The 27,717-nt window shown below is 54.2% G+C and overlaps 1 protein-coding gene across 1 annotated transcript; it reads right to left on the reverse strand.

Moving 5' to 3' along the window:
- Positions 1-3,878: 3,878 nt before the first annotated feature.
- Positions 3,879-24,437, reverse strand: DLX4 (distal-less homeobox 4). The gene is made up of 5 exons (XM_004377950.1): positions 24,427-24,437; positions 22,073-22,078; positions 8,037-8,590; positions 4,429-4,625; positions 3,879-4,164 (listed from the first exon to the last, which is right to left on the reverse strand). The coding sequence occupies exons 3-5, from the start codon at positions 8,317-8,319 to the stop codon at positions 3,922-3,924; spliced, it is 723 nt and encodes a 240-aa protein (XP_004378007.1). The 5' UTR covers positions 8,320-8,590; positions 22,073-22,078; positions 24,427-24,437; the 3' UTR covers positions 3,879-3,921.
- Between the last annotated feature and the right edge of the window lie 3,280 nt (positions 24,438-27,717).

A 27,717-nucleotide genomic window follows, 5' to 3' on the forward strand; every position in this document is an offset into this window, starting at 1 on the left:
AGAAAGCATCAGAGCAGGGGAGAAGAGAGAGTGGGTGGATCATCACCTCCTTTGGGAGCAGGAAGTCAGTGTGCACCTTCTCTGGTCTTTCCTCTCTGCCCACATCCTTTATAAATTTGGGGGAAGTCCTTGATCTCCACGGCCCCGTCTACACAGGTTTCAGCTACCCGGATAAACATTCCATTGACTCTGGATACAATCCCAGAGGCAAGTTCAGGCATCCAAACTCGAATGAGGTTTAGAGCTGAGTAATCAGTGGCTATGGCTATGCAGACATTTTGCTGGGGATGAACCAGCTCCCCACCCCCACCTCACACGGCGCGCTGCGGATTTGGGGATGGGGGAGGGGCAGCCTGTCACTTGGTGTCTTCCCACCCCCCTCCCACCACCACATTCTCCCTCTTCCCACCTGCAAGTAATTTGGCCAATGGGAGGGCAGTTAAGATTGCAATATGGAATCCCTCTAGAGCTGCGTGTGTTTGGTGAGGAGGGGGCTCCCTCCTGCCCCCTAGACCCCTTGTGCCCTTTTTCCTCTTCACAGCAGCAAATTACTTGTAATTATCTCACATTGAGAACCTTCAGGAGCTACTCCCCAAATTGCTTTAATTGAATTAATTGAATCTCATTTTGTTCGGGGAGAAAATGGGGGCATGTTTTAAAATAGCGTACGGGGAGAAGGAAGAGGAGTAACTCAGAGGGGAGGGGAAGCTCCAAGTCGGGTTCTTTGTGGCCAGGACCATAGCAGGTGGTAGAATGTGCCCTGGGCTCTCTGTCCCCGTCTTCCAGTCCCATCTGATTTCAGATGCCTGGTGCTCCCGGCTGTTTTGCATATAAGAGCTTGTCTGTGTCCTGCTCTCAAATGGAGGTGACCAGCAATGAGTTGGAGCTCTCCAATCTCCACCCCAATTCCCCCTCCCACCCTCAGGAGGCAAGTCTGCCAGAGGCAAGAGATGAATGAATGGCAGAATGAATTCACGCTCGCCGTGACCCCTACCCTCCCTGATAATCATAACAGCACCTATAAATGCCATTTATTAAGTGCCTTCTGTGTTCCAGGCACTGTGTCAAGCATGTTACAAGCACTGTCTCATTTTATCATCACAACCACATTGTGAAGCAGTTCCTATTAGTATTCCCACGTTGAGGAGGGCAGGGATGAGGCTCAGAGAGAGGTTAGGTAACTTGCCCCAAATCACAGAGCTAACAAGTGGCAGAGTCGACTCTTTGGAGGTCAAAGTCCCTGTTCCTTCCGTATCCAAGCCAACCTCCCCAGAGGGGTGTCCTCATGATTCGACACCGCAGGGTTCCCCTTCTACAGCCCAGATTGCTTAAGGGAGAATGGGACACTTCCTCCACTGGGGTTCCAGTCCCCTCTCCACCCAGGAACTCAGGGATCCTGGACCAGCCCCTAAGTGGAAAGGGATTCTTGTTTCCCTGGGAAAGGGTGGATGGGGGTGGGGGGTGTGTGCTGTCAGCTCAGCTGGCCTCTGGCTGGGAGAGTAATTACACTCCTTCTGCTACTTAACTTTACAACCAGGGCTGTTGTTTTAACGATGTGACTCGTGTTGGGCTGTCCAATTAATCTCGCCTTTGGAGGTTTTCCGAGATGGGGCGGTAGATCTTATCTCGCTGGTTCTGTAGAAAGAGGAGTGTGCAACCTGCAGTAGGAGGGAACAACTACCCGGAGGCCCACGGCCCCAGAGCAGGCCCAGAGGAGGAGCTAGAGGCAGGGGCAGGTGCTGGCAGGGAGGATGAGAAGATGCTTCTCTTGGCCTCCACCAGCCAGTCCTCCCTCCTCCTGGGTCTTGGCTTTGAGCCACCACCTGCCATTTGCTATCCCCAAGAGAATAGTCCACGTGTGTTTTGGGAAGTGGGGTTGACCAGAACTGGGGCCAAGGAGAGACTTATTGCTGTTTCTGCAGATGGGGGCTTCCCCTGAACTTTAGCCCTTCTGTCCTACATACGACCCCATTTGGGCTCCTCTTTGACCAGCCAGGGTTGCTCCAAGTGCTTGAGTGGGCTTTGCAGACTGGGGCAGGCCCGAGTTTACAGTGCCTGGGAACAGATTCAGGCAGTAAGAGGGAAGCTCCGCTTGGGAGCTTTTGCCTGGAATTAGGCTCAGGCTATGTTATCATCCCCCTCCACTCCAGTTTTCCTAATCCCCGGGGCACTATGTGTGTGTGGTAGCGTGCAGTGGTCGTGAATCTATCCCCGGGTCCAGCTGCTCCCACCCATCAGCCCAAGCTGAACTGGAGCTCCCTGACTATGCCCCTACCGTCCCCTGTGCTTCCTCTTAACCTGGCACTTACCATACAAGCATATGGTCCTTTGGCGTCACATTAACCCATGAGCTCCCAAGGGCAGAGTCTGCCTAGGTCACCTTGGTATCCCCAGGATCCAACACAGAGCATACAACATGTTTGTTGGATAGAGGAGGAAAATTCCAGTTCCTTTTGGGTTTTTCCTCTTTCTCCCTCTTTCCCCTGGTGGGACCTAGCCATTCTACCCCCAAGTAGCACACTGCCCCCAGGATAAGATTTGCCCGGCTCAGTGGACATGTCCTCTCCAAGGGTGAGCAGGGGTTCTCCCTGGGCTGAAGGTGGGGCATATGGGGCTATGAGACGCCTGGCTCCCTCCTGAACTGGGCCAGCAGAGAATCTGCTGGTAAGGATATTCAAACCTTGGCCATTCCCAGTAGGAGCATTCTCCAGTTTAACACTGGAGCATACGAAACTATGGAAGTTACTAGAACATTCCAGAGCTAGAACCACACAGCTAATTAGTGGTAGAGGCAAACTCGAATTCACTTCCCTTGACTCCTAGTTCAGTGCTTCTCCTGCAAAAGACAGATACAAAGAGGAAGAGCGAAGGGAGAGATGAATAACTAGCCCCTACTCCTGAGAAGTCAGGAAACAAATACACTTCACAGCCAGGGCCTAAGTTTTTGTACAAACTTTAATCTTTGGAAGTTCATGGCGTGGAAGATTGTGAGAGTTTGGAGGATACTAGTCAGGCTGGCTGGAGGGCAGCAAACCAAAGCCCTCAGGCCCCAGGAACCTTTATAAATATGAGCAGTTTGTTCCTTTGGCCCCAGACAGTTATGAGGAGCCGAATTGCCAGGCCTACCCCCAACTATCTGGTGGTATCTATACCTGCACTAATCCAGAGAGCTTGTTTGTCTCCACTTCTTCCAGTGTTACCCTACTGGGTTCCCGAGTATCTGTGTATGTGGGTTTGTTAAATGTTGTTGCTGTGTGCTATCAAGTCCATTCTGACACATAGCGACCCTATACGACAGAGCAGAACTGCCCCATAGGGTTTCCTACGCTGTAATCTTCATAGGAGCAGATTGCCAGGGCTTTTCCTCTTTACCTCACAGGATGGTGAATAGGGCGTGCCAGTTATAGGGGTAATGGACGAACCCCTAGGAAAAACCGGTGGATGGGAGCTCACACTGGTCGGTTTTGAAGATTCCAGATGCTCATTTCAGCTTTGGCTCACAAATGGGTTGACCTTGCTCAACCCCCACCCAGCTCACCCAAAGCATATAAAGAGAAAAAATACTGCAGGTTTCTTGCTGGTTTTGATTCTAGGCTATGGCGGGCTGCAGTCCTTTTGGGTAGTGGTAAGGCTAGTGGTCCCGGGGGGAGTCTAAACTCCTGCCAATGACTCTCTCTCTCCAGAGCCTTTGTCCAGTTGGAGGGAGGTTGTCCAGTTCTTGGTGGTGGTGGAAGGCAGTGGTTAAGGCTGAAGTCTTTGATTTAGCTGTTTAGGTTAGGGGGTAAGTGGGACAGGACTACACAGCATCACTTTTTCTCCTTTAGCTCCTTGTCCTCCCCAGAAAATCCATCTGGAGCTGGTTCCCTTCCAGCCCAGAAGGGCTTGGTAGGAGGGCTGGGGACTGATCCGCCCTTCCCAGAGTCACATCATCTGAGGCGTAGCCAGGACATCTGGGGAGTGATGCTGATACCAGGCTCCAAAGCTGTTGCCATAGCCACCAGTGGGCAGTGCCCCTGCCTTGGGTAGAGCCCACAGGGATGGAAGGGGTGGGGAGCAAGGAGACAGGGAGGAGGGCCCCCCAGAAAAGTCCCCTTCCTGCCCCCCAGAGTTCTGCTTCAGGAGTTTCTTGTATTTGGAGCGCTTGTTCTGAAACCAGATCTTTACCTGTGGGGAGAAAAGGGAAGAGAATGAAAGTTCCCTGAGTTCTCAGCTCCCAGCCAGTACCCAGTTCTACCTCTTGGTATGCCCTCCTCTACCTGAGTCTAGCTTTTAACACACACCCACCAACACTGAGGACCAGCTCTAAACATCCCACTGGAGACCCCTGACAACAAGGTCAGGGGACTCATCAGCCATCACAGCTGGGGGGTGAGCACCCGAGAACACATGGGTGATGTTAGAGCTCAGGAAGGATGGGACTGGCCCCACCTGGGTCTGCGTGAGGCCGAGCTGGGCGGCCAGCTGAGCCCTCTCGGGCAGCGCCAGGTACTGCGTGTGCTGGAAACGCTGGTTCAGGTGCTGCAGCTGCAGGCTGGAGTAGACGGTCCTCGGCTTGCGCAGCTTCTTGACTGGGACCTGCGGGCGCCGCTCCGAGGACACCGGGGACAGATGCGGCTTCTCCAAGTCTGGGAGGCAGCGCAAGATGGCGTGTGTGGGAGTAGGGAAGGGGGTGATAGGGTAGGGTGATAGGCTCATTTGCATGTCCGTCTCCGATTAGCAAAAAGCGCAGACGCGGAGGTCGCACCTCAGCCCCGGGCCCCTCTCTCTGCCCTTCTCTGTATTAGGCTTCACGGTCAGTGCAACCTCCACGTTCACCGTGCACCAGGTGATGCAAGACTTATTACTTGCCCTCAGGGGGCTCCCACTCTTGTGGGTCCTGTGACCAGAGGAAGAAAGCGCCAAGGGCCAGAACGAGGGTACCGGCGTCAGGCTTCGGGCGGTGCGGTCGCCCAAGCTTGGGGTGGGGCAGGGCGGAAGGGCTCCGTCGAGGGCCGAGCTGAGGCCTAGAGATGACGGGGAAGGATATTCCAGGCGGAGGGAACTCAACAGTAATGCTCAGAGGCCGGAGAGAGTGTCAGCTTGGCAGCCTCGGGGCTGCGGGAAGAGGCGAGGGTAGGAGGGGACCAGCAGAGGGACGTTGAACGCCAGGATGAAGGCCTTCCCCCCAGCATCGGAGTGTAGAAGTCCCCGGGGTTTGCCGTCGTCTTGACTTCTGTAACGGGCAGCCCCTCTCCCAAGGCACACCCTGCAGGAAAAGTGACCATCTCCCCTCCCCCACGGCCAGCTGGCTCTGGAAGGATGGCTTTTGGGAGGGGGGCTTAGAAGTCCCCCCCACCTCCATCGCTGCACTCATGGAGAGGTGGCGGGGAAGGTGACAGGAAAGGTGATGGGGTTCGGAGAGCGTACAGCTCCTGGCAGCGCCGGCTCGGCCGCTCCAGGACTGCGCTGCGGTGCCACTGCCGGAGAACTGGTCACCTCCGGCAAACCAGGCCCAGCCTCTCAAGGAATCTGGGCCGGGGAATGCCTTTGTGTGTGAGGGTGTGTGTCTATGTATGTAGTTTTCCCTCTACAGAGCCCGGCCGCCCCAACCTGCGCCACTCTACGGGGAAACCGGAGGCCCTCCCATGTGGACGGGAGGGGTGGGGTGAATGCAGAGACCGAAATGCTTCCGGACTTCGGACGACCTTCGCTGTCTTCCACGCTGTTTGCCCAACCGTACCCAGCCGCTGAGAGCGCTGGGCTCCAGTACCCAGCCGGCCGCGGCGTTTGTCCGTCCGCGTCTCCCCTCACCCCTTGCCTCCAGTAGGGCTCACCCCACACTCGTTAGGTTCGTCTCCCTTGGCCAGCCGCGGTCACCATTGTTCTCACCTCCCCCGCATCCCTTACCCGTGGCCTCGGGGCGCTGCAGGCTTCTCAGATCCACCACCCCTGCCAATTCCCGGAAAAACCTTTGGTTTCCGCTCCGCCCGCGCCTGTCCGGCCTCTCCAGCTCGACCCCACTGCTCGCAGCCCAGGGCTGGAAGCCGAGCGACCACCCGCACCTCTCTGGCTGTGTGGACTGAGCAATTGCGGCGGTGACACCGAGACCCGCGGCAGGCAGATCCAGCTGCTAAACTCTCAGAGCCCTCCGCGCCTCGACTCTCCGAGCAGACCGCCCCTCAAGTTCCTTCCCTGACAGCAGCCTTTCCCCACATCAGTTGCTGCAAGTCACGACTGGCTCGCCCAGGTAGCGACAATGTAGCCCAAGGGCCTCCCTCAAGGCGCCAGCAGCACCGCCGACTCAATGGGATGTTAGCCCGCAGCTCACTTGGAGCCAAACCTCTCCCTGAGGAGGGGTGGATGTAGGGTGAGGATAAAAGGAGGACCCCTGTCACACTCCAATAGCTCACTCTGAAGTAGGTCAAACCCACCAGTTTCAGTAGTAAAATGCCATAATCTGTTCTAAGAGCGTTTGTGTGTGCGTGTGTGGTTTTTTTCGCTGCATCCGGGAAAGTCCATAAGAAAAGGAATTCTCCACTGGCTGGTCCTTACACCAAGCAAAGGGAAGGCAAGGCATGTGGAAGACAGTAATGCAAACACCAGTCCCATTTCCAACAGTTCTCTTAAAGACAAGGTATCTTATTCCTCACACACACACCCAAATATACTGTACTAGCATATATTTAAAGTAAGAGTCCAAGGGATTCATTTTAGAAGCTAGATCTGTAACCTCCTCTCTCCCCCCGAACTACCCCTCACCCAAGGACAGACCCAGAAGTCTGGGAGAGGCAGTTCCATTTCTGCCACAGAAGACAGTTAACTTTTTGGGGCTCTGAGAAAGTTCCCTAAAATCCTCTTTACTGGCCCCATACAGTGAAAGTCAATTTGCAAAGGTCAAGAGCCTGGAAAAGAGGCTGTGTGCTGGTTTGTCCATCTGTACATCAAGAAGGTGGAGTGCCCAAATCTCTAGGGTCACCTCTGGCTCTAATGGTTTATGAGCCCGGGCCAGAGGCTGGTGCACCATGTGTAGGGGCAACAGGGGAAGGGAGGGGGACATATCTACCCTGGGCTGACTCCAGCAGAGTCACCGGGTGGATGTGCATCCTTAGAAGAGTCTATTGCAGCAATGACAATTGTGGCAGGGAGTGCAGGGGACCTAGAGTCTAAGCGGGAGGCAGTGCAGATTGGTGTATGCATAGTTTCCGTGTGTAATGCCCATGCCTACGCTATTTGTCTGCTGAGCTGTGCGAGGCTTCACTGAGGCCCCCCGCTGAGCACTTTCTCCGGAGCTCAAAGTTGTTCCAGATAATGGCAACTGGGGCCTAACCTATCCCAAAGTCAAGGGGTGGAGATGACGCAGATGGCTTGCTCCTTTGGCTGGAAGGCAGAGGTAGCCAAGGTCTCCAGTGGGGGGCTGCTGGCCCTGGGCTGTGGCTACCTTCTTAGAACAATGGCTGAGAGGATCCTACCCCTTGATTCCGCCAGGCCAGCTTCCAGCATTGGTCTGACAAGTTCGGTGGAGAGAGAGAGGGGGCCGGGAAGGGAGAAGAAGGAGCTCCGAATAAGCCCACTGGTCTAGTGCCCTCCAACCGGGGCCTGATTTCTATTTATCAGGGTTTGGTTTGAGCATTGCTTTCTGAGACGAGAGGAACGCCGAGAGGGCGACATAGGGAAGGGAGGGTGTGCACGAAGGGGAAAAACCTGGGGAAGGGTCTAGACCCCCCCCCCCACATCTGGATTGTTTCAGTTTTCCGTTACACGTAGGTACACACAACCCTGCTGCTCCAGGGGGTGGGGTAGGGAGCCCTCCCGCCTGGCTTCACACAACTGCAAATCGAAACCGGGTCGGTCTTGAAAGGAGACCTAGATCAATTCGCCCCCGCCCCTCCCCCCACGTCTCCCGCCCCATCCTTTTGCCCTCCCCCCACCCCCAGATCCCTTGGAATCCGAGTAAGGCTGGAATCCCGCTAGCTGCGCCCGACCAGGCGAGGGCGAAGTTTAGGGACTCACAGGAGCCAGCTCCCGGAGGTGGAAAGGAGCGTCACGGCAGCACTTACCTGCCTCCGGCTCTTGCGAGTGCCCGGCGGGGCCGCGGAGGGGCTGAGAGGGCGCTGCGGCTTGCTGAGAGGGCAGGTAGGAGTCTCCGGGGGTCGCTGGGCGGGTGTAAGGGTAGGGCAGGAGGTGGCCATACCGCCCAGAGTAGGACAAATCGGAGGCGGCTGCGGTTGCTGAGGGCAGGCCAAGCGGGTAGGCAGCCACTACCGACCGGGCGGGGGCGAGGTCCGGGAAGATGGCTTTGGAGGCGTCCTGGCCGAGGAGGGGGCAGGGCAAAGAGGTCATTGCGGCCGGAGCCCGGCCCGTAAGGCCTAGGCCATGGCCTGGCAAGTTGTCCGCTCCCTCCGCCAACTCTGTTTTCCGCGCCTCGGGCGTCGGGTCCCGGTGAGCCCCCCGTCGACCGCCCCCACACTTAAGATCCCCGGGAAAGTGTCTCTGTGCGCGGTCTCCAGCGGAGACCGCGCTCCTGGAAAAGGGGTTCCGGAGGTGCCTCCATGGCTTTTCCCCTCCCCCCTAAACCCATGGGGGCCCCATCCTCTTTCTCTAGGGTTCGGTTCTCGGGAACCGACGAGGGCCCCCGCCTACTTAGACGCCCGGGATTGGCTCCCGCACTCGGTGACCTCACGGAGGCCTGGAGCTCAGCCCGCCCCACTCCCCGGGGAGCCCGCGGCGGGGAATTTCAGAACTGGGAGAGGGGAGCGGGCGGTGCACACGCCCCAGGCCCGTTTATCTCGGTGTCTTTTCCGAGAGAGGTGCCGGAGTTGCAGGGTGCTTGGTGCCGCCGGGGAACCTCGGTCCCAATAGCAGACACGCGAGGGAGTTGGCGGGTCTGGGAAGTTGGGCGAGTGGAGCAGCGCAGCGGCGGAGACACTGCGGCTCTCGGGCGCAGGGAACCTGCATTCGCGATCTCCAGCTCACAGAGGTCTGCAGGGCGGCTCTGGTCCCGCCGCCACCAACTGGCTGGCGAGTGGAGACCGAACCGTCAGTGCCTGCAGCTTATTCAGCGCGTCGGAATGCGTCGCTGCCGAGCGCCGGTATTTGTTGGTAAACAGACGCCGGGCCGGGGGAGGTGTCGCCGGCGCCTAGGCTGCCCCGCACGCGCGCCGCCCTCACGCCCTGGTGGGGCGCCCTGCGCCAGGCACGCCGCGACCGCCGCAACTGCGCCTCGCCGCCCCCCGCTCCAGCTTCCGTTTCCGGCAGGGGCCCCGGGTTGGTTGCGATAACAAGCTTCTGCTGGCCCCCGCAGGCCTCAGGATGGATCCGCCGTCTGGGCTTTTGCCCATGCGGCGCCCCGCCTTTTCTGGCGTCGCGTGAGACTGAAGCCTTGCCCAAATGAGGACAAGACCCGGCGGCGGGGAGCGAGTCCGGTTTGATGGCTCCTCGGAACCCGCAGGAAGTACAGCAGGCCGGTCTCCGTGGCAGCATTTTCCAGGCTATGTGCAAGACCCGACTCTTAACACTAGTATCCACGGCCTTAATGAACATGTGTTCACGTATGCAAACATCTATTCTGACATGTAGACAACTACCTAGAGACTCCACTCAACTACAACATATACATTCGCAGATACCAACACACCGGTGTTCACATTAGCGTCCCTCAATGGACAGAAAGGCTCATTTATGGATCTGCAAACACACTATATAGGTTTTAATGTATCCACATCTATATACATAGAGATGAATAGCAGTATCTTTGCATAAAAGCACTATTACTTGTCTCTTACACAGACCCATGAGAATACCAGCCAAATCGCTGGTGTATACAGTCGAAATACAGAACATCCAAGCATATATACACGTGTACCTACCCTATGAGAGATGCCTGCCCACACACATCTAAACTGCTTCATGATAGGACACAGCTACATCCCCAAACCCTCCTGTCCTCACAGCATACCCGCACACCTCCCACGTGTGTACACAACCGGGACATGAAGATTCGTGTATGTATACACACATGCACTCAGTATTGGGGCTCAGAGTGAAGGTGGCAGTCTTCAGAATTGGGGGTGAGGGAGAGGACAGCATTCAGGGAAAGAGGGAAGCCTGGAAGAGTAAGAGAAAGCAAAGGGAGTGGCAGGGCCCAGGCCTCCTTGGAAAGACAGGAAGATAGACAGGTGTGCAGGGGTGTTTCAAACCCCAGTCAGATGTCTGGGAGGAGGTGTGGAGTTGAGTGCCAAATGGCACTCGACCTTCAAGAAGAGCAAGTCCACTTCAAACTGAACTCCCCCCTCCCCCCTCCCAATGAAATGGACAGATTCGAGATTTTCTAAAACATTCCTCTGGCACCTGACTCTGAGCTTTCCTCCCTGACGCCTCAGACCTCTGAGGGAAGGGGCTATGTAGGGGAGCCCCCTCATCTGGGCAGCTGGAGAACCTTCTCCTCTCATCCAACAGGGTATGAAGCATTTACTTAGTTGAAAAATGTTATTTTTACATGGGACCACTTTCGCCCGCCCTTCAACACCAGCAGTGCTGCCATCTCCTTAGAGTTGGAGCTGTGAACCTAGGAGGATGTATCCTTCCAACCCTCCTTTCCACCATCATCCTCCTCTGGAGGGAGGCAGCCACGTGGCATACAGTGCCCCGGTGGGTTCCAAGGATGTGTCTCAGGGTGCATCAAAGGAAGAGAATGCCTTTGGGGGGTGGAGTTGACTGTCAGGGGAGGCTTCAGAAAGGAGGTGCTTTTGAGCTGGAATTGAAAGGTCCTCTCAGGGCTGGTTCCAGAGACATTTCTGTGCTGGAGCTGGCAGAAAGGGGCAGGAGTGGGTTTTCTGGCAGGGTCTCTGCAGCAGTTGTGCTTGGGCAGCCTCCAAAGCAGGCCACTCTTTAGAATTTATGAAGCACTCACTACATCTAAGCCTTGTACATCTGTGCACGCGCGCGCACACACACACACACACACACACACACACACACACCTGTGAAGTAAGTACTATTATTCCCATTTTACAAGTAAGGAAACCTTTCCGTCCATCATCCACTCCCTCCTCAGGCTCCTCAGCCCCGCACAGATGATCTGATCTGCCCTCTTCCCACATGCCAGAGTGGGGGCTAGGGCACAGACTGGTGAGAGATTTCGGGGTCTCCTCAGATGCAGACTTCCCTAGAAGGGGTCCCCTGGGACATGAGCCGCATCTGGACATCTGGGCCTGGGGGACTTCCAAGCCAAGATGGGAAAGGTGACAGAAACGGCGCGTGGGGACTAGGAAGAGCTGACCACGTAGGTCTGATCAGGAGAGGGGCGGCCTGAGAGGCCTGAGGTTTGGGTTCTCATCGGTTCTGTGATATGCTGGGTCAGTCATTTCCCGTCTCTGAGATTCAGTTTATCCTTCTGTAAAACGAGAGAGCTGGACTCAAGACCGCCAAGCCTTTGCCCTTTGCTTTAGGATGAATTACAAAAACCCAAATCCAAAAACATAATAAAACCAAGAAGAAGGCGAAGAAAGGAAGGAGAAACCAAAACAGAAACGAACTTCTCCGTCACTACAGCCTCTGATTCGTCACAAAAGCTAGAAACGGCCCTCCGGCTCTTCCCCACTCACGTCGTCAGGTTCACACTGCGCGAAATGGGCCCGCTTTGGAGAACCCGAGCACCGAGCGGCGACGCCTTGGGGGTCGACCGCAGGGTCCAGGACGGGGACGCATCGCAGCGGGGGTCTTGGGATTGGACTTGATGGACTTGTGTTTGCAGGCTTTTCACAGGTCACCCCGCAAACGCCCTCCCACCCTATCCGGTAACGACTCCTTGCGCAGAATAGGCACCCGCGGTAGGGAGATACATGCCTTGCTCGAGGTCACCCCGAGTCCTGACCTTCCCTGAAGCCTAGGATTCCATCTTAACCAGTGTCCCCTCCCAAAAGTTCATAACCGGCACCCCAAACACGTGGTGGGCGCGCAGAGCTCTGCGCGCAGCGGCTGCGCTGCTTACGGTGCTGGCAGAGCCCGCTGCCTCCCGCGCCGGATACAAGCTCCGAGGAAAAAGGGTCGGAGTCTGTGGCTAGAACTCGGCGCAGGGGTCTGCAACCCCACGCACTCTGCACGCAATGCTGTGTGGATCTGCCCAGTGGAATAGAGATTTCCCTGCGATCCTTGCCCTCGGCCCTCGGCGGCCATCCGCGCTTATCCGCGCTCCTTCTCCTCCATCCCACCCACAGTCCCCAAACGAAATTTTAGTTTAATTTTGTCCGTTCTCGATAAGTACTAGGTTTGATTTGGCGGGGGCTTTGTTAGTAACGCAGTTTGGGGAAACTTTGTGAATAATTCGGTTTGACGACTGCAGGTCGAGGGTTGGAAGGAATCGAATCGTTGCCCCAGCCTCCCTCGGCTCCACCCAGTGCGCAGTGGACTGAGCCCTCACATTCAGCGAGGCCCAGGAAGGGGCAGCCCCACCAAGCGCAGAGACCTGCAAGCCCTACTCGGATGTGACTCTTTCATGAGGTTGTGATTTATTCCGTCTCTTTCTGATCGAGCATTTTAATGAGCCCTGGCGCACGTGGGTCGGCGGGCTGATTACTGAGGTCACCACGTGCCCAGCCATGCTGTCGGTTTGCCCTCACCTCCAAGCAGAGAGATTTCTCCGGGATTGGAGTTCCCGCCTTACTTCCCAAATAACCCGGGCGAAGCTCTGGGGGAGGGGCGAAGGTTGGAGAGGGAGAGGCCGTCGGGTCAGTGCGACCTGGATCGCCGAGTCGCTCTGCCTTCGCGTTCTCCTCAGATGTTCTCCGGCTCCGCCCCCAGCGACGCTCTCCCGGCGTCTTCTTCGCTTTATTTCCAAATAAATCTTCCATTTGGGATTGACCAACCAAAAAAAAAAAAAAAAAAACCAAACCCACTGCCATCGAGTCGATTCCGACTCATAGCGACAAAATACACACATATATGAAGTCTCAAGTAAACAACTCTTGGACCATGTTCCCCCCAGAAAAACAAAGTTAATAAAAAATGGGGTGGTTTTGTAGGTGCGTTGGAGGCGCTTTGCGCAGCAAAGAAACCACGCAGCGCTGAACTTGTCAGAGTGCCAGAGTGGGATATGTTCTGGGCTGGGAGGCGCGTGGGCTCTGGGCTCCGCGGCGGGGGCGCCGGCATTTTCGGCCAGGTGTTCCAACCCCAAGCCCCGCAGGCCTGACGGAGGAGCCCGCACCCGCAGCCGCGCGGACAGACAGCCGGAGGGCGCTCCAGAAGCCCCGGGGTGAACGCTGCAAGCTGGCCGCAGGCCCCGCAGCCAACCCGGCTGCAACGAATTCGCAGCGCTGCGGCATCAATGTAGCTCGGCCGGGTTCTCAGATCCTCCCAGCACCCGGCATGGAAACTAGGGTGTTCCGCCGACGTCAGCATCGCCGGGCCTGGGTGGAAGCCGGAGATGGGATGTGGGGGGAGTTGGACGGTTGGTCTAGTGGGCCACAAAGAAGCGGGTGTGTGCACGGTCACACGCACCACACACGCACACCACAAACACGCATACTGCCCACACACTTCCACAACCCAGTAGCCACAGCACACACTCCACATGCACCCCCACAACACCCGAAGCACATACACAATCTCATCACACACACACAACACATACACACCCGCATGAGCGCGCGCACACACGCGACTCACTCCCATCACTCTGAACCCCCTCAGTTGTGCGAAGGGTCGATACGGGTGCATTGGTTTCACTTTCTGCCTCTCCGACGAGACCTTTTGAAGGTCTGAACTTTTTTTCTTTCTTAAGGATTGGTCCGGACCCTGCGTCCTGATCTGGGCTGCGGAACCCTAGAGAAGGGGACAGCCTTACCCTGCTAGATTGAGTCTGGGTCTAGGAGAATGCGGGGAATGTTGCTTTGGGGACGCGAGCGGGATGGCGGCTGTGGCGCCGCAGACGAACCCTCAACTCCTTCCCCTTAAAGTGAGAAAAATAATCACAATTTAAAAAACAAACACCCCCCCCCCCGCAGCCTTTCCCTCTGCACACCCACGTGTCGGGCCCCGGGCCCCCAGGCCTGGGGTGGGGGGGAGAGTAGAGAGGAGTAGGGTAAGAGGCAACTCCTTCCCCACTTTCTCTTTCTCCCAAACCCTCCTCCACTGAGGGTTAACGAAGCCGGAGGGGGAACCTGCTATTTAAGGAGGGAGCGGGCCTCGCGCACCTCCTTCTGCTCCACACCCAGCCGCCATCATCAATCACCCTCGTTAATTCCTGTTGGAAAAGGATCACACACTGGAAGTTCACCAACGGCTGCCTGGAAAAGGCTAGAAGACGTGGGGAGCAGGGTGGGGAAATGGGCAGAGAAGAGGGAAGGGTTTGCACAGATTGAATGGGGTGGGGGCTGTGCGCTGGTCCTTGGCACTCAGGGCAGAGGAAGGGCTGAGGAGGGAGAGCGGACCCAGCAGAGGGATGCCCTTTGTAGGGTGGCAGTAGGAGAAGTAAAATATTAATAATGGCTAATATTTATAATGGGTTCATTTGCTAGACATAAACTAAAAGCTAGATATGCTTCTAAGTGCTTTACATACATTTCCTCATTTAAATTTTCACAGAACCCTGTAAGGGAGTCTATTATTATCCTCATTTTACAGATGAGGAGACTGAGGCACAAAAAAGGTGCATGCAGGATCTTACACCCACTTGGCTGGAAGGTAAGGAAGTGGGGAAACAGCTGAGACTGAGAATCAGGAGGTTCCCCATGCAGAGGGCCTCCAACACCAAGCAAGAGTTTAAAATCGGGCCCATGGGCAGTGGGGAGGACCAGGATGGGAGCTGAGAGGCTTCTCAGGGACATCTTGGATACCACAGTAGGCTGGGGTCCGGGTGGGGGGAGGGAAGAGTTGGGTGGCAGAGTGGCAGAGAGCCCAGTTAGGAGGCTGTTATAATAGGTCAAGCGTGAAGTGAGGAGGGAGGGCCCAGCAGGGTGGTGGCAGAGGCAACGGAAAGGAAGGGAAGGGTAAGAAGGGTGGCTCAGAGACGGATTCTACTGGGCCCAATAACTGTACCAGAAGAGGGTAGACGCAAGAATGACTCTGAAGTTCCTGGCCTAGGCAACCAGAGGAGCCCCAGGAAGAAGCCATGTGTTTGGTTCAGAAATTCAGGCATCTGATGGGCAGATGGATCAGGGACCAAAATTCTGAGTTTGGCTGCTCCAGCAGCCACCAGCTATTCTGTTTCCTTCCCTCCCCTGCGTAGGTGTATTTCCTGGGCCTTGCCAGTGAAACTTGCATATATGCAGATGTATGCAAATGAGAGTAACCCAGCCTGGGCCCTGAGTCACAGCCAGGGAGGCAGGCCCTCCCCCACATCCAAGGAGGGGGAAGCCACCCCAGCCCTGGCTCGCCCTCTGACGTGCCACTTGGAATGCCACCTCCCCAGCTGAGTTTCCTCTGACCTGGAGAACTTGCTCCTGGAATCACCCTGAAGCTCAGTTCCAGAAGATCAGAGGCCCAAGTACCTGAGGCTGGGGATGGGAACCAAAAGCCTTCTAAATCAGGGTAAAGAATGCCTGGGTAATATGACATTTATAAGAATACAACGTACATGGCATTCCCTAAAGCATTTTCACATCTGTAACATCATTGGGGCCTCCTAGTAACTTGCGAAGGAGGTAGTTTATTAGCTCCATTTTCCAGATGAAGACACTGAGGTGCCTTGCCAGGGAAAACATGGCTAGTGTGTACAGAGCTGGATTTCCAAACTAGGCCTTCTGACTCAGTGCTCTTAGCACATCTCTAGGATTTGATGCAAGGCTGCAGAGAGGGGAAGCTAATTCTGGAGTCTGGGGCTTATTTTAGAGAACTGCTAACCCTTAGGTATCCAGACATCACTGGATAGAAGCCTTTAATCCTCCTCACCCTGAAGAATTTCAGTGAGTAAGTGAGCTGAGGCTCCTAAACCAAGGCCATGCACCCCACTTCTGGCTCCTTCAAGACTCATTGCAATTCAATATTATATTTTTAAGCACCTACTAGGTACAGGATCTGTGTAGGGTCCCACGACAGATTGGCCTAGAGCCCTCCAAGGTCCCACCCAAAGATGAATTTGGTAATTTATGCGTATTAAACCTGAAAAAAATTAAAGAAAAGTGAACACTATGTATATTATATACAGTCATCCCTTACTGACTTAGGCAAGTAAAACTTCACCTTGCCTCAGTTTCCTCATCTATAAAATTGACATAATAATAAACCCAGCTTCACAGGATTGTGAAGATTCAGTGAATTACTCTAAGTGATCAGCACATAGTAGGTGTTTTACATATGTTAGCTCCCCTTCCTCTTTCTGGTGGTCCCCTTGGCTCACCCACAAGGGATATTCCTGTCCCCATCATTTAATCTACCTGGAGGGTACTGGACCCAACTTAATTAAAGAGTTTTAGTTCTCAGAAGATTTGGTGAGGGCTGGAGGTGTCACTCCCAGGATGGAGAACTCCTGCACGGCAGAGACTCTGCCTTCTTCAGCTCCTCACCCTCACAGCACCTGTCACAGTGCCCTGCATACCAAGGTGCTCAGGACAGCCTTTATTCTCCAGCTAATCCCGAAGCCACCTTCAGCTCCTCCCATGTACAGGGATGCTTTGAAGGGTCTGTCCCTCAGTAGCGTATGGAATACTTTCATGCTCAGGATCCCAGCTAATCCTCATCTACCCTTTCAGGTAGGTGGGGCAAGTATTCCTGTCCCCATTTCACAGATGAGGAAACCGATGGATGCTCAAAGCAGCTTAGCGCCTTGCCCAACATTGCACAACCAGTAAGTGGCAGAGCTGGGATTGGAACCCCAGCCTCCTGACTCTGGGGTTCGCTGGATTTTCCAGAGCAGCCCAGCTGTCTCTGGAACGGGTAAAGGAGAAGGGAGTCTCCGGGCCCTGTGATGGAAGGAGTAGCCGGAGGGAAACCCGCTATCTCTGCAGGGGGGTAGTACAATCACAGGAGTCTCTAAGAGAAACAAGGCAACTGGCCCTATGGGAAGTAGGCAGTGGGGATAAAAGAATTGTCTGCAAGAGCCTGAGGGCTTCAGACTAATTCTGTGTGACTTGAGGCCAGAATGCAGAGAATCAAATGGAAGCCACAGGAATGGAGATTTGGGTTCATTATAAGGAAGAAAATTTTAATAGAGTTTCCCAAAAACAGCACATTCTCCACTTCTTTCTTAAGCACTGACTCCTACATTGTACGGGGTGATTATTCCACATCTTGTTTCTTCTGTTGGAATAAGACATCTGGGGAGTAGTTTCACCTCTTAATGAGCTTTGCTTCCCCCAACATGTGTGTACACGATCTGTCCTCAGTAAGTGTTTGAAAGTCAGTGAGCTCCCCATCACTGGAGGTATTCAAGCAGAGGCTCGGGGATGCTGTAAGATGAGGTTGAAAGCCTGTACTCTGGAGCAGATGGAGTAGGTTTGAATTCCGGTTCTGCTGTTTACTAAACTAAGAGATCGTGGGCAGGCGGCTTAAAATTACTGAGCCTCATTTCTCTCATCTGTGAAATGGAGTTAATAATACCTACCATATAGAATAAGAAGCCCTGGTGGTGAGACATGGAACCCTGGTGGTGCAGTGGTTAAGTGCTCAGCTGCTAACCGAAAGGTCAGTGGTTTGAACCCACCAGCTGCTCTATGGGAGAAAGAGGTGGCAGTCTACTTTTGTGAAGATTTACAGCCTTGGGAACTCTATGGGGGCAGCTCTGCTGTGTCCTATAGGATCCCTATGAGTCGGAATCAACTCAATGGCAATAGGTTTTTTTTTTGGTTTGGGTAGTGCCACAGTTAAGCTCTTGGCCGATAACCAAAGTACCGGAGGTTCAAACCCACCCAGCCACTCAGCAGGAGAAAGACTGCTTCTGTAAAGACTACAGTCAAGAAAACCTTATGGGGCAGCTCTACGCTGTCACATGGGGTTGCTATGAGTCGAAATTGACTCGATGGCACCCCACAACAACCACACAGAATTGTTGAGAGTATCACATAAATGAGGCACTGTATGTGACTACCTGGAAAGCTAATAATGCAGCTCTTTTGATGATGTATGTGGTTGAGGGGCTGTATCATGTGCCCACTAATGTCCCTCCAACTCTGACATCATATGATGCTACTCAGTAAGCATCAGGAAAGGAGCTAAGCAGAAACCAGGAAGCAGATTGACTCAACATGGGAAACTGGCTTAAAATGAACAGAACCTCATTCAAGTCCCAAGATTCTTGAGACTCATACATGGACTTTTCCTACCATTGCCCTGCCCACTTCCCCCTAGACAAGCCCCCTACCCCAAGCCTGGGGTTGGGATCAGGGACTCTCCTGGTTTCTGGACAGCTTGGGCAACATTAGCCCCGGAAAACGTATCAGGAGTCCTCAGGCAGCCTGGTCCAGCCTGGAAGCCTAACCTTAGCCAAGAACACAGCCCAAGAGTTCTGAGTTGCCCATAACCTGCTCTAACCACAAGCCCTTAACCAGCCCAAGCCTCTAAACCAGCAAGATGATGTGTCACCTTCTGGAAGGGGCAGTGACTCCTGCGTGCCAGGTGCCCCAGGCTGGGAGGAGCTGTCAGTGGCCTCAGGACCAGCCCGTGTTCTCCAGCTGCTCCTCAAAGTCTTGTTGTCCTTCTTAGAGCTAGAAGGGACTTCAGAGGTCTCCAGAGCCAGTGAGTCTCAAATTCTAGGATCAAGAAGGTCTGGGGTGGGCCTGGAAATCTGTATAATGATAAGTATCCCAGGTGAGAATCTGATCTGGCCCAGTAACCTTGAGTTACACATGAAGCAGGTAAGCCTGAGAGGGAAGGGGCTTGTCCAAGATGACCTGTTGGAACTGGCCAGAAGCCCTGCTCTCTGGACCCCAGTACAGGCTGTTTTCTAACCCAGCTGCCTCTCACGGCTCACTCCCCCAGAGAAGGGAAGGCCAGTTTCTCATGGAAGTCTTCCCTGAGTCTATGCCCCATGCTTCCTTCAGAGGTTGTGTCAATTACATGAGAATCATTCACCCTCCTGGAAATGGCCCCTGAGAAAAATGAATTGAAGAGTCATGACAGGAGTCCCCCAAGGCCAGGGCACAGGAGCAAGCAGGTGCTGGAGGCCAGATCTGCAGAAGGTCACACAGGCACATATTTAGAAATAGCCAGTACACTGGTGAAAAATATTGGTCTGATTTAGAATAACCTCTCTATTCACCAGCACATAGCAAAGTCGCTGGCACATAGCTGAATAATGGCCTGTTGAATAAAAGAATGATGCTTAATGTTGATTGGACTCAATCATCTCCAAGGCTACAGGCTCCTCCCTCAGTGGCAAGAGGTGTGAAGACTTGGCTAAGCCTGGAGAATGCCAAACAGTGGCCTTTCAGAATGGGGGGGGGGGTGGTCATGTAGGTGCAGTCAGGAGGAAGGAGGGGGTTGAGCAGGTACCCGTGAATCAGGCACTGTCTCCATCCCCACCCCAGAGGTCAATTCCCACCAGGTCGCAGCCCCAGAGGTTCCATGAACCCAGTGGGTCTGCATGATTGTGTATACTTGTGTGACTGGGGCATTTGTGACTGGAACATGTGACATGTGTAACTGTATATGCGATGGGTACGTAACTGAGACTTTACATGTGTGACTCTTGGGTGTGGCTCTGCATTGTGTGAGAGCTGTGTTGTTGCGAGCTGCATGTGACTGTATGGCTATGTGTTTGTGTGACTATGTGTGCAGAAATGTGTGTTACCCGTGTAATGTTGTGTGTGACTCCCAGAGACTGGTTCTGTGTGAGGCTAGATATTGGGTACATGTATGTGACTGTCTATAGCTGTGTCCCTCTGTGTGATTTGTGTGCAGTCTGGGTGGAGACATCTGTATGTGACCCTGTGGGACTCTGATATTATCTGAGTGTGCTTGGGACAATCTGGCTGTGTTTTCTTCTGTGTGTCTCTACGCGCTGCCTGGTGGGTTACTGGCTTTGCACTTTGTGTGTGTAGCTGGGTGTCACGCTCTCAACTGTGTGTCACTGTGTGTCCCTCTGAGTGACTCAGTTGTGTCACTATGTGTGACTGTGACTGTGGTTGTGTGAGACAGCATCCCCCTCAAACCACCTTCCTTTGGTGGCTTTGATGTGGCTGAGGTTCTAGGTGCCATAAGGAAGGCTGCCTCACTCTTGAGGACTTCAAAAGATGGGGATCCTTTCTGCCCAGTGAGGGAAAAATCCATTTCCCCTTCACCCTTACCTTCTCCCCGCTGCCTGGAGGAGAGGCCTGTTTGTTTTCCTATTTTTACTGCCTAGGATGAGTTCATGGCCACAACTGACTCACCACTCTTTCCGAGAGTTGGGGAAGGAAATAGGGGTTGCTTGGTTGGGGCCTCTGCCTACGAGCTTGGGGACCTTCGGAGCAGGGCCAAGGAAGCTATCCGGGTCCATGTGGTCTGCACCCTCCTTAGAGGTCATTTTCCAGCCCCCAGCCTCCTACCCCAAATGAGAGAGGATTCTCTCCTTTTCTGAGAGTCCTCCGCTTCCTTTAGCCACAGGCCAGTTGAAAAGTTAGCTGGAGCTTTGGAAGTGCCTTTGACGCCTCTGCCTCTGTTGGGTTCATCTCGCTGCAGGTAATTCATACTTCTCTAGCTCAGGCAGTAACAGAGATACCTTCCTTTGACAACACTGTTTGGGCGCCCCCTATGGGCAGAGCTTGCCCAGGCTGAAGGAGGCGGAGCAAGAGGAAGGAGGCTTTCACAACCATCTGGGAGCCCCCAGTTTGATGGGAGACACACAGTCCTTATCCCCAGGGACCCCTGCCCCCTGCATCTTATGAGGGAGTCAGAATTCCCCCCATTTAGAGGCTCTGAGACAAAGAACAAGGAGAATTCAAACTGGGAATAGTTTCCTGGGCTGGGAGAAGAATCATGCTCAGAGTCTGAGGAAGAATCAGAGAAGGCTTCTGGAAGGTGGTGGCTGGGATTTTGGTGCAGGCTGGGAAGGAGAGCATGTCTTGAAGGCTAGAAAACTGGGAGGACCTAGGGATGGAACAAGGTTTTTGGAAGATATACGGGAGGCAAGGAGAGGTGGGAAGGCTGAGGTGGAACGCTCCTTGAGTGGAATAACAAGGGAGAAGGAGGGCATGGGCTGGACCCCATTTACATTGCAGAGGAACTCTGCCTAAGCAGAGGGTTTGTGGGTAGGAAGTCCCCTCTAGTGTCTACTTGGTGTCCCTCCAGCTGCAGCCAGCATACAGCCACCCACATCCGGTTGCCCAGGAGGGGGCTCTGAGGCTCTGAGAAGGTGTTACTCCCTTCTCCCTGCCCCAGCCTGGGGAGCCAGACACCCCGAACATGCTCCCAGCCAGCTTGTCCATCCAGCAGGGACTCCTGTCCCCATATTCCCCTTGAAGATACCCCTGCCAGGCTCTCCCCCAGCCAGTGGCTGAGACCATGAAGACTTCCCTCTGCCCCCGCCCTCCTGGCCCGCTGCCTTGGCACTCTTGGGACTGGCTAACTCACCAGGCCTACCCCTCTGCCTGCCTGGCCCTGGCCCAAAACTCCCCCACTTCGAACTTAGGGGCATTTGGGCCCCTCTCTTGGAGGAACTGAGAAGAGCGTCAGACTCAGAGTCAGTACTGGGGCTTTTGGGAGCTCACTGGGCAAGACATTGGGCCTCAGTTTCCCCATCTGCAAAATGGGGCTAATGCTGTCTGCCCTGCTGGGTTTCCAGGGCGGGTGGGGAAGATTCCAGTGAGCTCATGGGTGTGAAGGCCCTGATGAGCCGTAAATAGTCCAGTGCTCGTGGGAGGGAGGGAGGGAAGCCATGTTATTCCAGCTGGGCCTGGCTGCCCGAAAGGAGGGCTTGGCCAGTTGGGGGCTGGGGACCTGTGAGGGTCTGTGTGCCAAGTGCTGGAAACAGGAGAATTCGAGGCTGGCACCCCAATGAAGGCTAGGGGAAAGGTCCTGCTGAGGCCACACCAGGGACAAGAGTTGGGGTAACAGCTGCAGGATTTGTGATATAAGGGCTTTGGACAAGTCATCTGGACAAGTGACCGAAGAGCCTGATTTGGGGAAGGGGGATGGTGAGGAACCTGAGGTCACCAGGTAATATCACTGTTAGCATCTCTGGCACCCCAGCCTCTGCAGGGAGGGGATGGGGATATCATAGCCTTTGCCTCTCTGTCCCTCTGCCCTGGGGAGAGGAAGTTGAGCATGTTAGCAGGTATGGGCTGGGGAGTGACAGTGGTTTTTTTCATATAAGGAAAATTCTGGAGCTGTAACCTGTTCACCAAAGGGTCTTGCTGCATCTTTCTCCAGCCAGTCACAGATGGTTGTTGACCCCTCTCCCTCTTCTTCAAATGGGCAAACCGACACCTTCCCCGTGTACCCCCACCCCTCCAATCCATCTGCCCACTCTCTGCCTCCACACCCTCACCTTGGTCTCCTCCCTCCGAGCTTTCACAAAGGCTGCTCCCCTGCTGGAATGCCCTCCCCCAGACCAAGCCTGCTCAATCCCCCCCACCCCCCGCCTCTGCTAATTTCTAGTCACATGACACTGGGCAAGTCATTGAATCTCTTTGAACCTAGTCTTCCCATCTGTAAAATGGGGCTAATACTACCTCCCAGGGTGGTGAGAAACATGAGATAACATGTAGAACACCAAGCCCAGTTCCTGCCACTGGAGAGAGGGCTCAGCACCTTCATTCACCCTTCCTAGAATCCCTCCCAATGTCTGTTTGCCTTACACTGATTGGCTTTATTGCTTTGTAATAAATCAAAAGACAGATATCTACTGAACACTTACTCTATGCTTGGAGTCCTGGGTGGTGCAAAAGGCTAAGCACTCAGTTGCTAATTGAAAGGCTGGTGGTTTGAACCCCCTCAGTGGTGTCTTGGAAGAAAGACCTAGTGATCTGCTTCCAAAAGGTCACAGCCATGAAAACCCTATGGGTCACCATGAGTCAGAATTGACCCGATGGCAACTGTTTTTTTTTGGTGGGGGCGAGGGGTTGGTACTATATGTTTAACACTGTAGCAGGTATTGGGGAATTCCAGGAGGATTCTTCTGCTCACCTGGAAACAGTTCTAAGTCTGCATAGGCAGGTGACATCTGCAGACATGGAACACGCAGCAACTCCTAACAGCACAGCTATCATGCCGAGCTACGTGAGGAACAGGGTTTTGGAGGAGATAGAACAGTTAAGGCGGGAGTGGTTCAAAGAGGGCTTCCTGGAGAAGGGGTCTTGCAGGACAAGTAGATAGGCAGAGGGGACAAGAAGGGCATGGCAGAGAGAGGACTATGGTGTGCTCACTGGAGACCCAGGAGTGGAGAGAGACTATGGGAGTGTTCAGAGTGAAGACTGGATTGACAAGCTGAGGCCAGAGGCTGGAGACACTTGAGAGCCAGGCAGAGGAACTCAGACCAGACATGGTAGGAAACAGGGAGCCACAGCAGGGTCTTGAGCAGGGGAGTAAAGGTTGAAAGGGAAGGGATGAGCCTCCCATTTATTAAGAATTAACTATATTCTAGAAGTTTGCTAGGTATTTGTCTTAGGCATCTGGTGCTGCTATAACAGAAATACTATAAGTGGATGGCTTTAACAAAGAGATATTTATTTTCTCACAGTCTAGTAGGCTAGAAGCCCAAATTCAGGGCGTCAGCTCCAGGGGAAGGCTTTCTCTCATCAATCTTCCCTCAGACTAGGAGCTTCTCCACGCAGGGACCCTGGATCCAAAGGATGCACTCTGCTCTTGGCATTGCTTTCTTGGTGGTATAAGGTCCCCTAACTCTCTGCTTGCTTCCCCTTCCTTTTATCTCTTGTAAGATAAAAGGTGGTGCAGGCCACACCCCAGAGAAACTCCCTTTACATTGGATCAGGGATGTGACCTTAGTAAGGGTGTTACAGCGTCACCCTAATCCTCTTTAACATAAAATTACAATCACAAAATGGAGGACAACCACATAATACTGGGAATTATGGCCCAGCCAAATTGATACACACATTTTTGGGGGGACATAATTCAATCCATGACAGTACTTATTACATGGTTTCCCACTTAATCCCCAAGCAACCGTGAGATATGCATTGTTTAGAGATGGGGAAATTGAAATCAGAGATGTAACTTCCCCAAGGTCACAGAATTATGGAGAAAGTGACACAACTGATGTCTGCCCAACTCCAGAGTCCATGTGCTTGCCATCACAACCCAGTTTTCCCAAAAGAAGATACGAGAATGAATCGGGCAGGATCCTTCTTCTCTTTCCTGACCTGCGGAGCCCTTGGTGGAGTTTGCTCCAGGGGCTGGGGGTGTCCGGAGCTGAGGGAGATGAAGCTTCTTCAGAAGGCTGATTTTCCAGCAGTTTATGAGATGGAGAGAACAGGGACCAGTCAGGGGACCACTTGTCTCGGGTCACCACACAGGGAAGGTCTGGAGGGCCAGGGGGAGTGACAGCAGTCAGAGGTGACTCTGGGCTCTCAGTGGGACTGCCCGGGAGGAACATGAGGTTATTGAGGAGACAGAGAAGCCAGAGCAAGTTGCAGGAAGGATGAGGCATTCGGTTTGGAAAGCGCTGAGCTTGACGCAGTTGGCCAAGCAGAAACAGCCCCCGGCTTAGGAAACCCAGGGTCAGAGCTTGGTAGAGAGGCCTGACCTCAGGGAATTTCCTGGCACTCTTTCCTGTCCCCTGCAGAATGAGGACATCCAGAGAATGGGAACTGTGGTGCCACCTTCCTTGGCCTCCTCGCCGGCACCCAGAGTTGTGTCCTGAGTCAGGGGGTCTCCAGTCTGGAGAAATTATCTGGGTGAGGAGGTGAGGGATGGAGGTGGCAGAACCAGTGACCCAGTAGGTGACCTTTGCCTTCTGCTTTCTCTCCTCTGGGGTCTCCAGCTTATAACTTTGAAGAGAGAGGGTCCTTCCCTCCATCTAGGAAGGCCCTGACTAGAAGCCTCCTTTACTGACCACCTTCCTCCTCCTCCTTTCTCAGCCCTTGGCATACCTTTTGGGGCTTGGGAACCAAAGGACCATCTGTCTTGCCTAAATTCCTGCAAAAGTAGCTGTGTGGGCTGCTCTCCTGATCCTTGCTTGAACCAACCCAACAGCTCCCTCAGTTATCTGAGCATATCTTCCTCCCCAGGTCACTCATTCATTCAGCAATTTCTCTTGAGCACCCACTATGCCAGGTCTTGTGCTAGCCACTGAGGATACAGCCATGTCTTCTTGGAGCTTACATCTAGTAGGCAAGACAGACAATTACCAAGTAATTAAAGATAAGCTCATTTCAGGTAGTGATAAATGCTGTAAGAAAGAATAAAGCAGGGCTGTGGAGACAGGTGGATGGAATACCAGGAGACACAGGGGCACTATTTTAGATCCAGTGGTCCAAGAAGTCCCTTGGGCCTTGAATGACAAGAACAAGGAAAAATGTAGGGAAGAAAATCCAGTTGGAAGGGATGGTCAGTGCAAAGGCCTTGAGGTAGGGGTGGGCCTGGTGTATGTGAGAAACAGCCTGGAGTGGGATGAATAAGAGGAAATGTAGGAGGAGATGAGGCTCAGGAGGGGGGTAAGGCCCATATAGTGAAGATCTTATAGAGTTTCCACTATTATTTTGAGTGAGATGGAAGGCTATTGGAGGATTTGAACCAGGGAATGGACATGTTCTGATTTATGTTTATAAAGATCCCTTTGGTGAGTGCTAAGATCAGTGAAGGTTCTGGGGTGACTTTAGGATACCCTCAAGGGAGTGATGTCATGGAAGAACTGCTTTGTTTGACCTTTGGGGGTCCCTTTGTCCCCAGCCTGCATTGGGGTACCTCTGTGTCAGGGGCTCTGTGAGGAAGGTGGTGCCTCCTCAGGGCCCATGCTAACTTCCAGACAGAAATCTCAGGCCTGGAGGAATTGTCTGAGTGAGGAGAGAAGAGATGGAGGTGGCAGAGCAAGCAGCCCAGCAGTGACCTGCCCTCTGCTCTCTCCTCAAATTCTGCTGGAGCCCCTGGCTGCCCAAGTGGGATGGGGGGTGGCTTCTGTCTGGGTGAGGCCTATGGAATCTGTCGGCCTCCTGGGGCTGACCCTGGGGATGGACGCCCAGCAGCAGCCCTGGGAAGGGACTGAGTCAGATCCGGAGAGCAGCATGGGGCAGCCTGGCTGAGGTCACGGTCTGGTGGCTGGAGATGGCTTCCCAACCCGAGTCCTCCACCCCCAGCTGTTGTTCAGAAGGCCCTCTGACGTGCACCAGGCGCCTTCCTGGCCTCACTCTGGCACTCCTGGGATGTCGCAAGATGTTCAGAGCTAAGACCAGGCCATGGCTGGGCTTCAATCTCCACTCTTCCTGTGTGCCCAGGTCTGAGGGAAGGCATGATCCTGCCCTCAGGGAGCCCCCAGTCTGAGAGGAGAGGTATGCCCCTGCCCTCAGGGAGCCCCAAATCTGAAGGGAGAATTAGACATACTTATGGGAACACACAGATGAAGATCTAAAGGAAATTCTCCAACTGGATCAAGGACTGGAGTGAAGAGTGGGTAAGGGTGGGGGTGGGGAGGTGGATGGAAGGAGGTGGTGGGAGCATTGAGTGGAAGTGTCTGAAAGGGCCCCAAGGCGGGTTGAAGGAACAGGACTGGGCCCAGGCTCTGAGACCCTTTGTGGACACAGGGTTCCTTCTGTACAGCACAACCCCCACCTCTGTGCAACTGTGGGTGAGGGCCTCTGTCTGAAGGCAGCCCGACTTGGCTTTGGCAACCACTCTTATCCCCAGGAGAGGAGCACCGTGAGCAGGCCCTGTCCTGACACGAGGGTGTCCCTGATGCCCACTGGTTCCTCTCATTCCTCACCCCTTCATCCGGAACCGCAGCTGACATCCTCTCACCCACAGAACACTGAGGCAGGGAGTTGTGCAACGGTCAGGAGACAGGGGAGCAGGCTGGCTGGGGAGGGGAGATTCCTGTCTCCCCCACCACCCTACCCCCTGAGGCCTTCCCTCCCTGCAGCCTTGGCCTGTGTGCTGCCACCGCCCTCCTGCCCTCCTCCGCTGTTGTTGTCGGCTGTTGGAGCTTGTTTGGCCGGAGGGTTCTCACCCCAGCGCCTCCTCCCCCTTGCCTTCCTGCCCAAGAACAGCAGCCAGAGGGCTGAGATGGGAGGAAAGCCAGGGGCTAGAGTTGGACTGGGGCAAGGCTGAGCCCCCAAGCCCAGGAGGAGAATCCAGTGCCTCCCGGACAGAGCCTTGGGCTGGCAGGTTTCTGCTCTCCAGGAACCAGACACTCATTGACCTGGGGCGGGCACCAGAGAGTCCTCAGCGGGAAAGGCAAGACTGAGCCCCAGACTCAGAGACATAGCAGCGCAAAGGCAGACTCTAGATTTAAAGCCATGGAAATCAGAGGGCCCTGGCTAGAGATTTGAGCTCAGCATGAGGAGGGAGTGGTTTTCTAATAGTCCCAGCCATCTCAAGGTGGCACGGGTTGTACTGGGAGTAAGTGAGCTGCCCATCAGGGGAGGCATTCAAGTATAGGCTGTAGAGATTAATCATCCTTTCACTGAATATTCATTAAGTACCTTCTGTAGGTGGCGTAGTCTGGGCAATAGGTGGGAAGGCAGTTGTTGAACCACATGATAGTCGAAAGTCCCTTCCAGCCCTGGGACCCTAAAACAGGGTCAGTCTGGGCAGGCTTCTCAGAAGATGCTGGAGGGAGAGAGAAAGGTCTTCTATAAGGGCTGGGGAATGGCCAGTCCTCAGGCTCTGGAGCCTGCTTAAGCCTTGGGCAAGCTTGGGCTGAGGCTAGACACCGCC

Source organism: Trichechus manatus, unplaced genomic scaffold (genome assembly GCF_000243295.1).
Source record: "Trichechus manatus latirostris isolate Lorelei unplaced genomic scaffold, TriManLat1.0 scaffold00054, whole genome shotgun sequence".
NCBI classification, from domain to species: domain Eukaryota; kingdom Metazoa; phylum Chordata; class Mammalia; order Sirenia; family Trichechidae; genus Trichechus; species Trichechus manatus.

Bases quoted from the DNA above. Each gene is read 5' to 3' on its own strand.
- DLX4 (XM_004377950.1), bottom strand. From the start codon at position 8,319: ATGACCTCTTTGCCCTGCCCCCTCCTCGGCCAGGACGCCTCCAAAGCC. The intron at 4,626-8,036 runs GTAAGTGCTGCC...GCTGCCTCCCAG, and splicing joins CTCGCAAGAGCCGGAGGCAG to ACTTGGAGAAGCCGCATCTG. The intron at 4,165-4,428 runs GTGGGGCCAGTC...TTCTCCCCACAG, and splicing joins TCGGCCTCACGCAGACCCAG to GTAAAGATCTGGTTTCAGAA.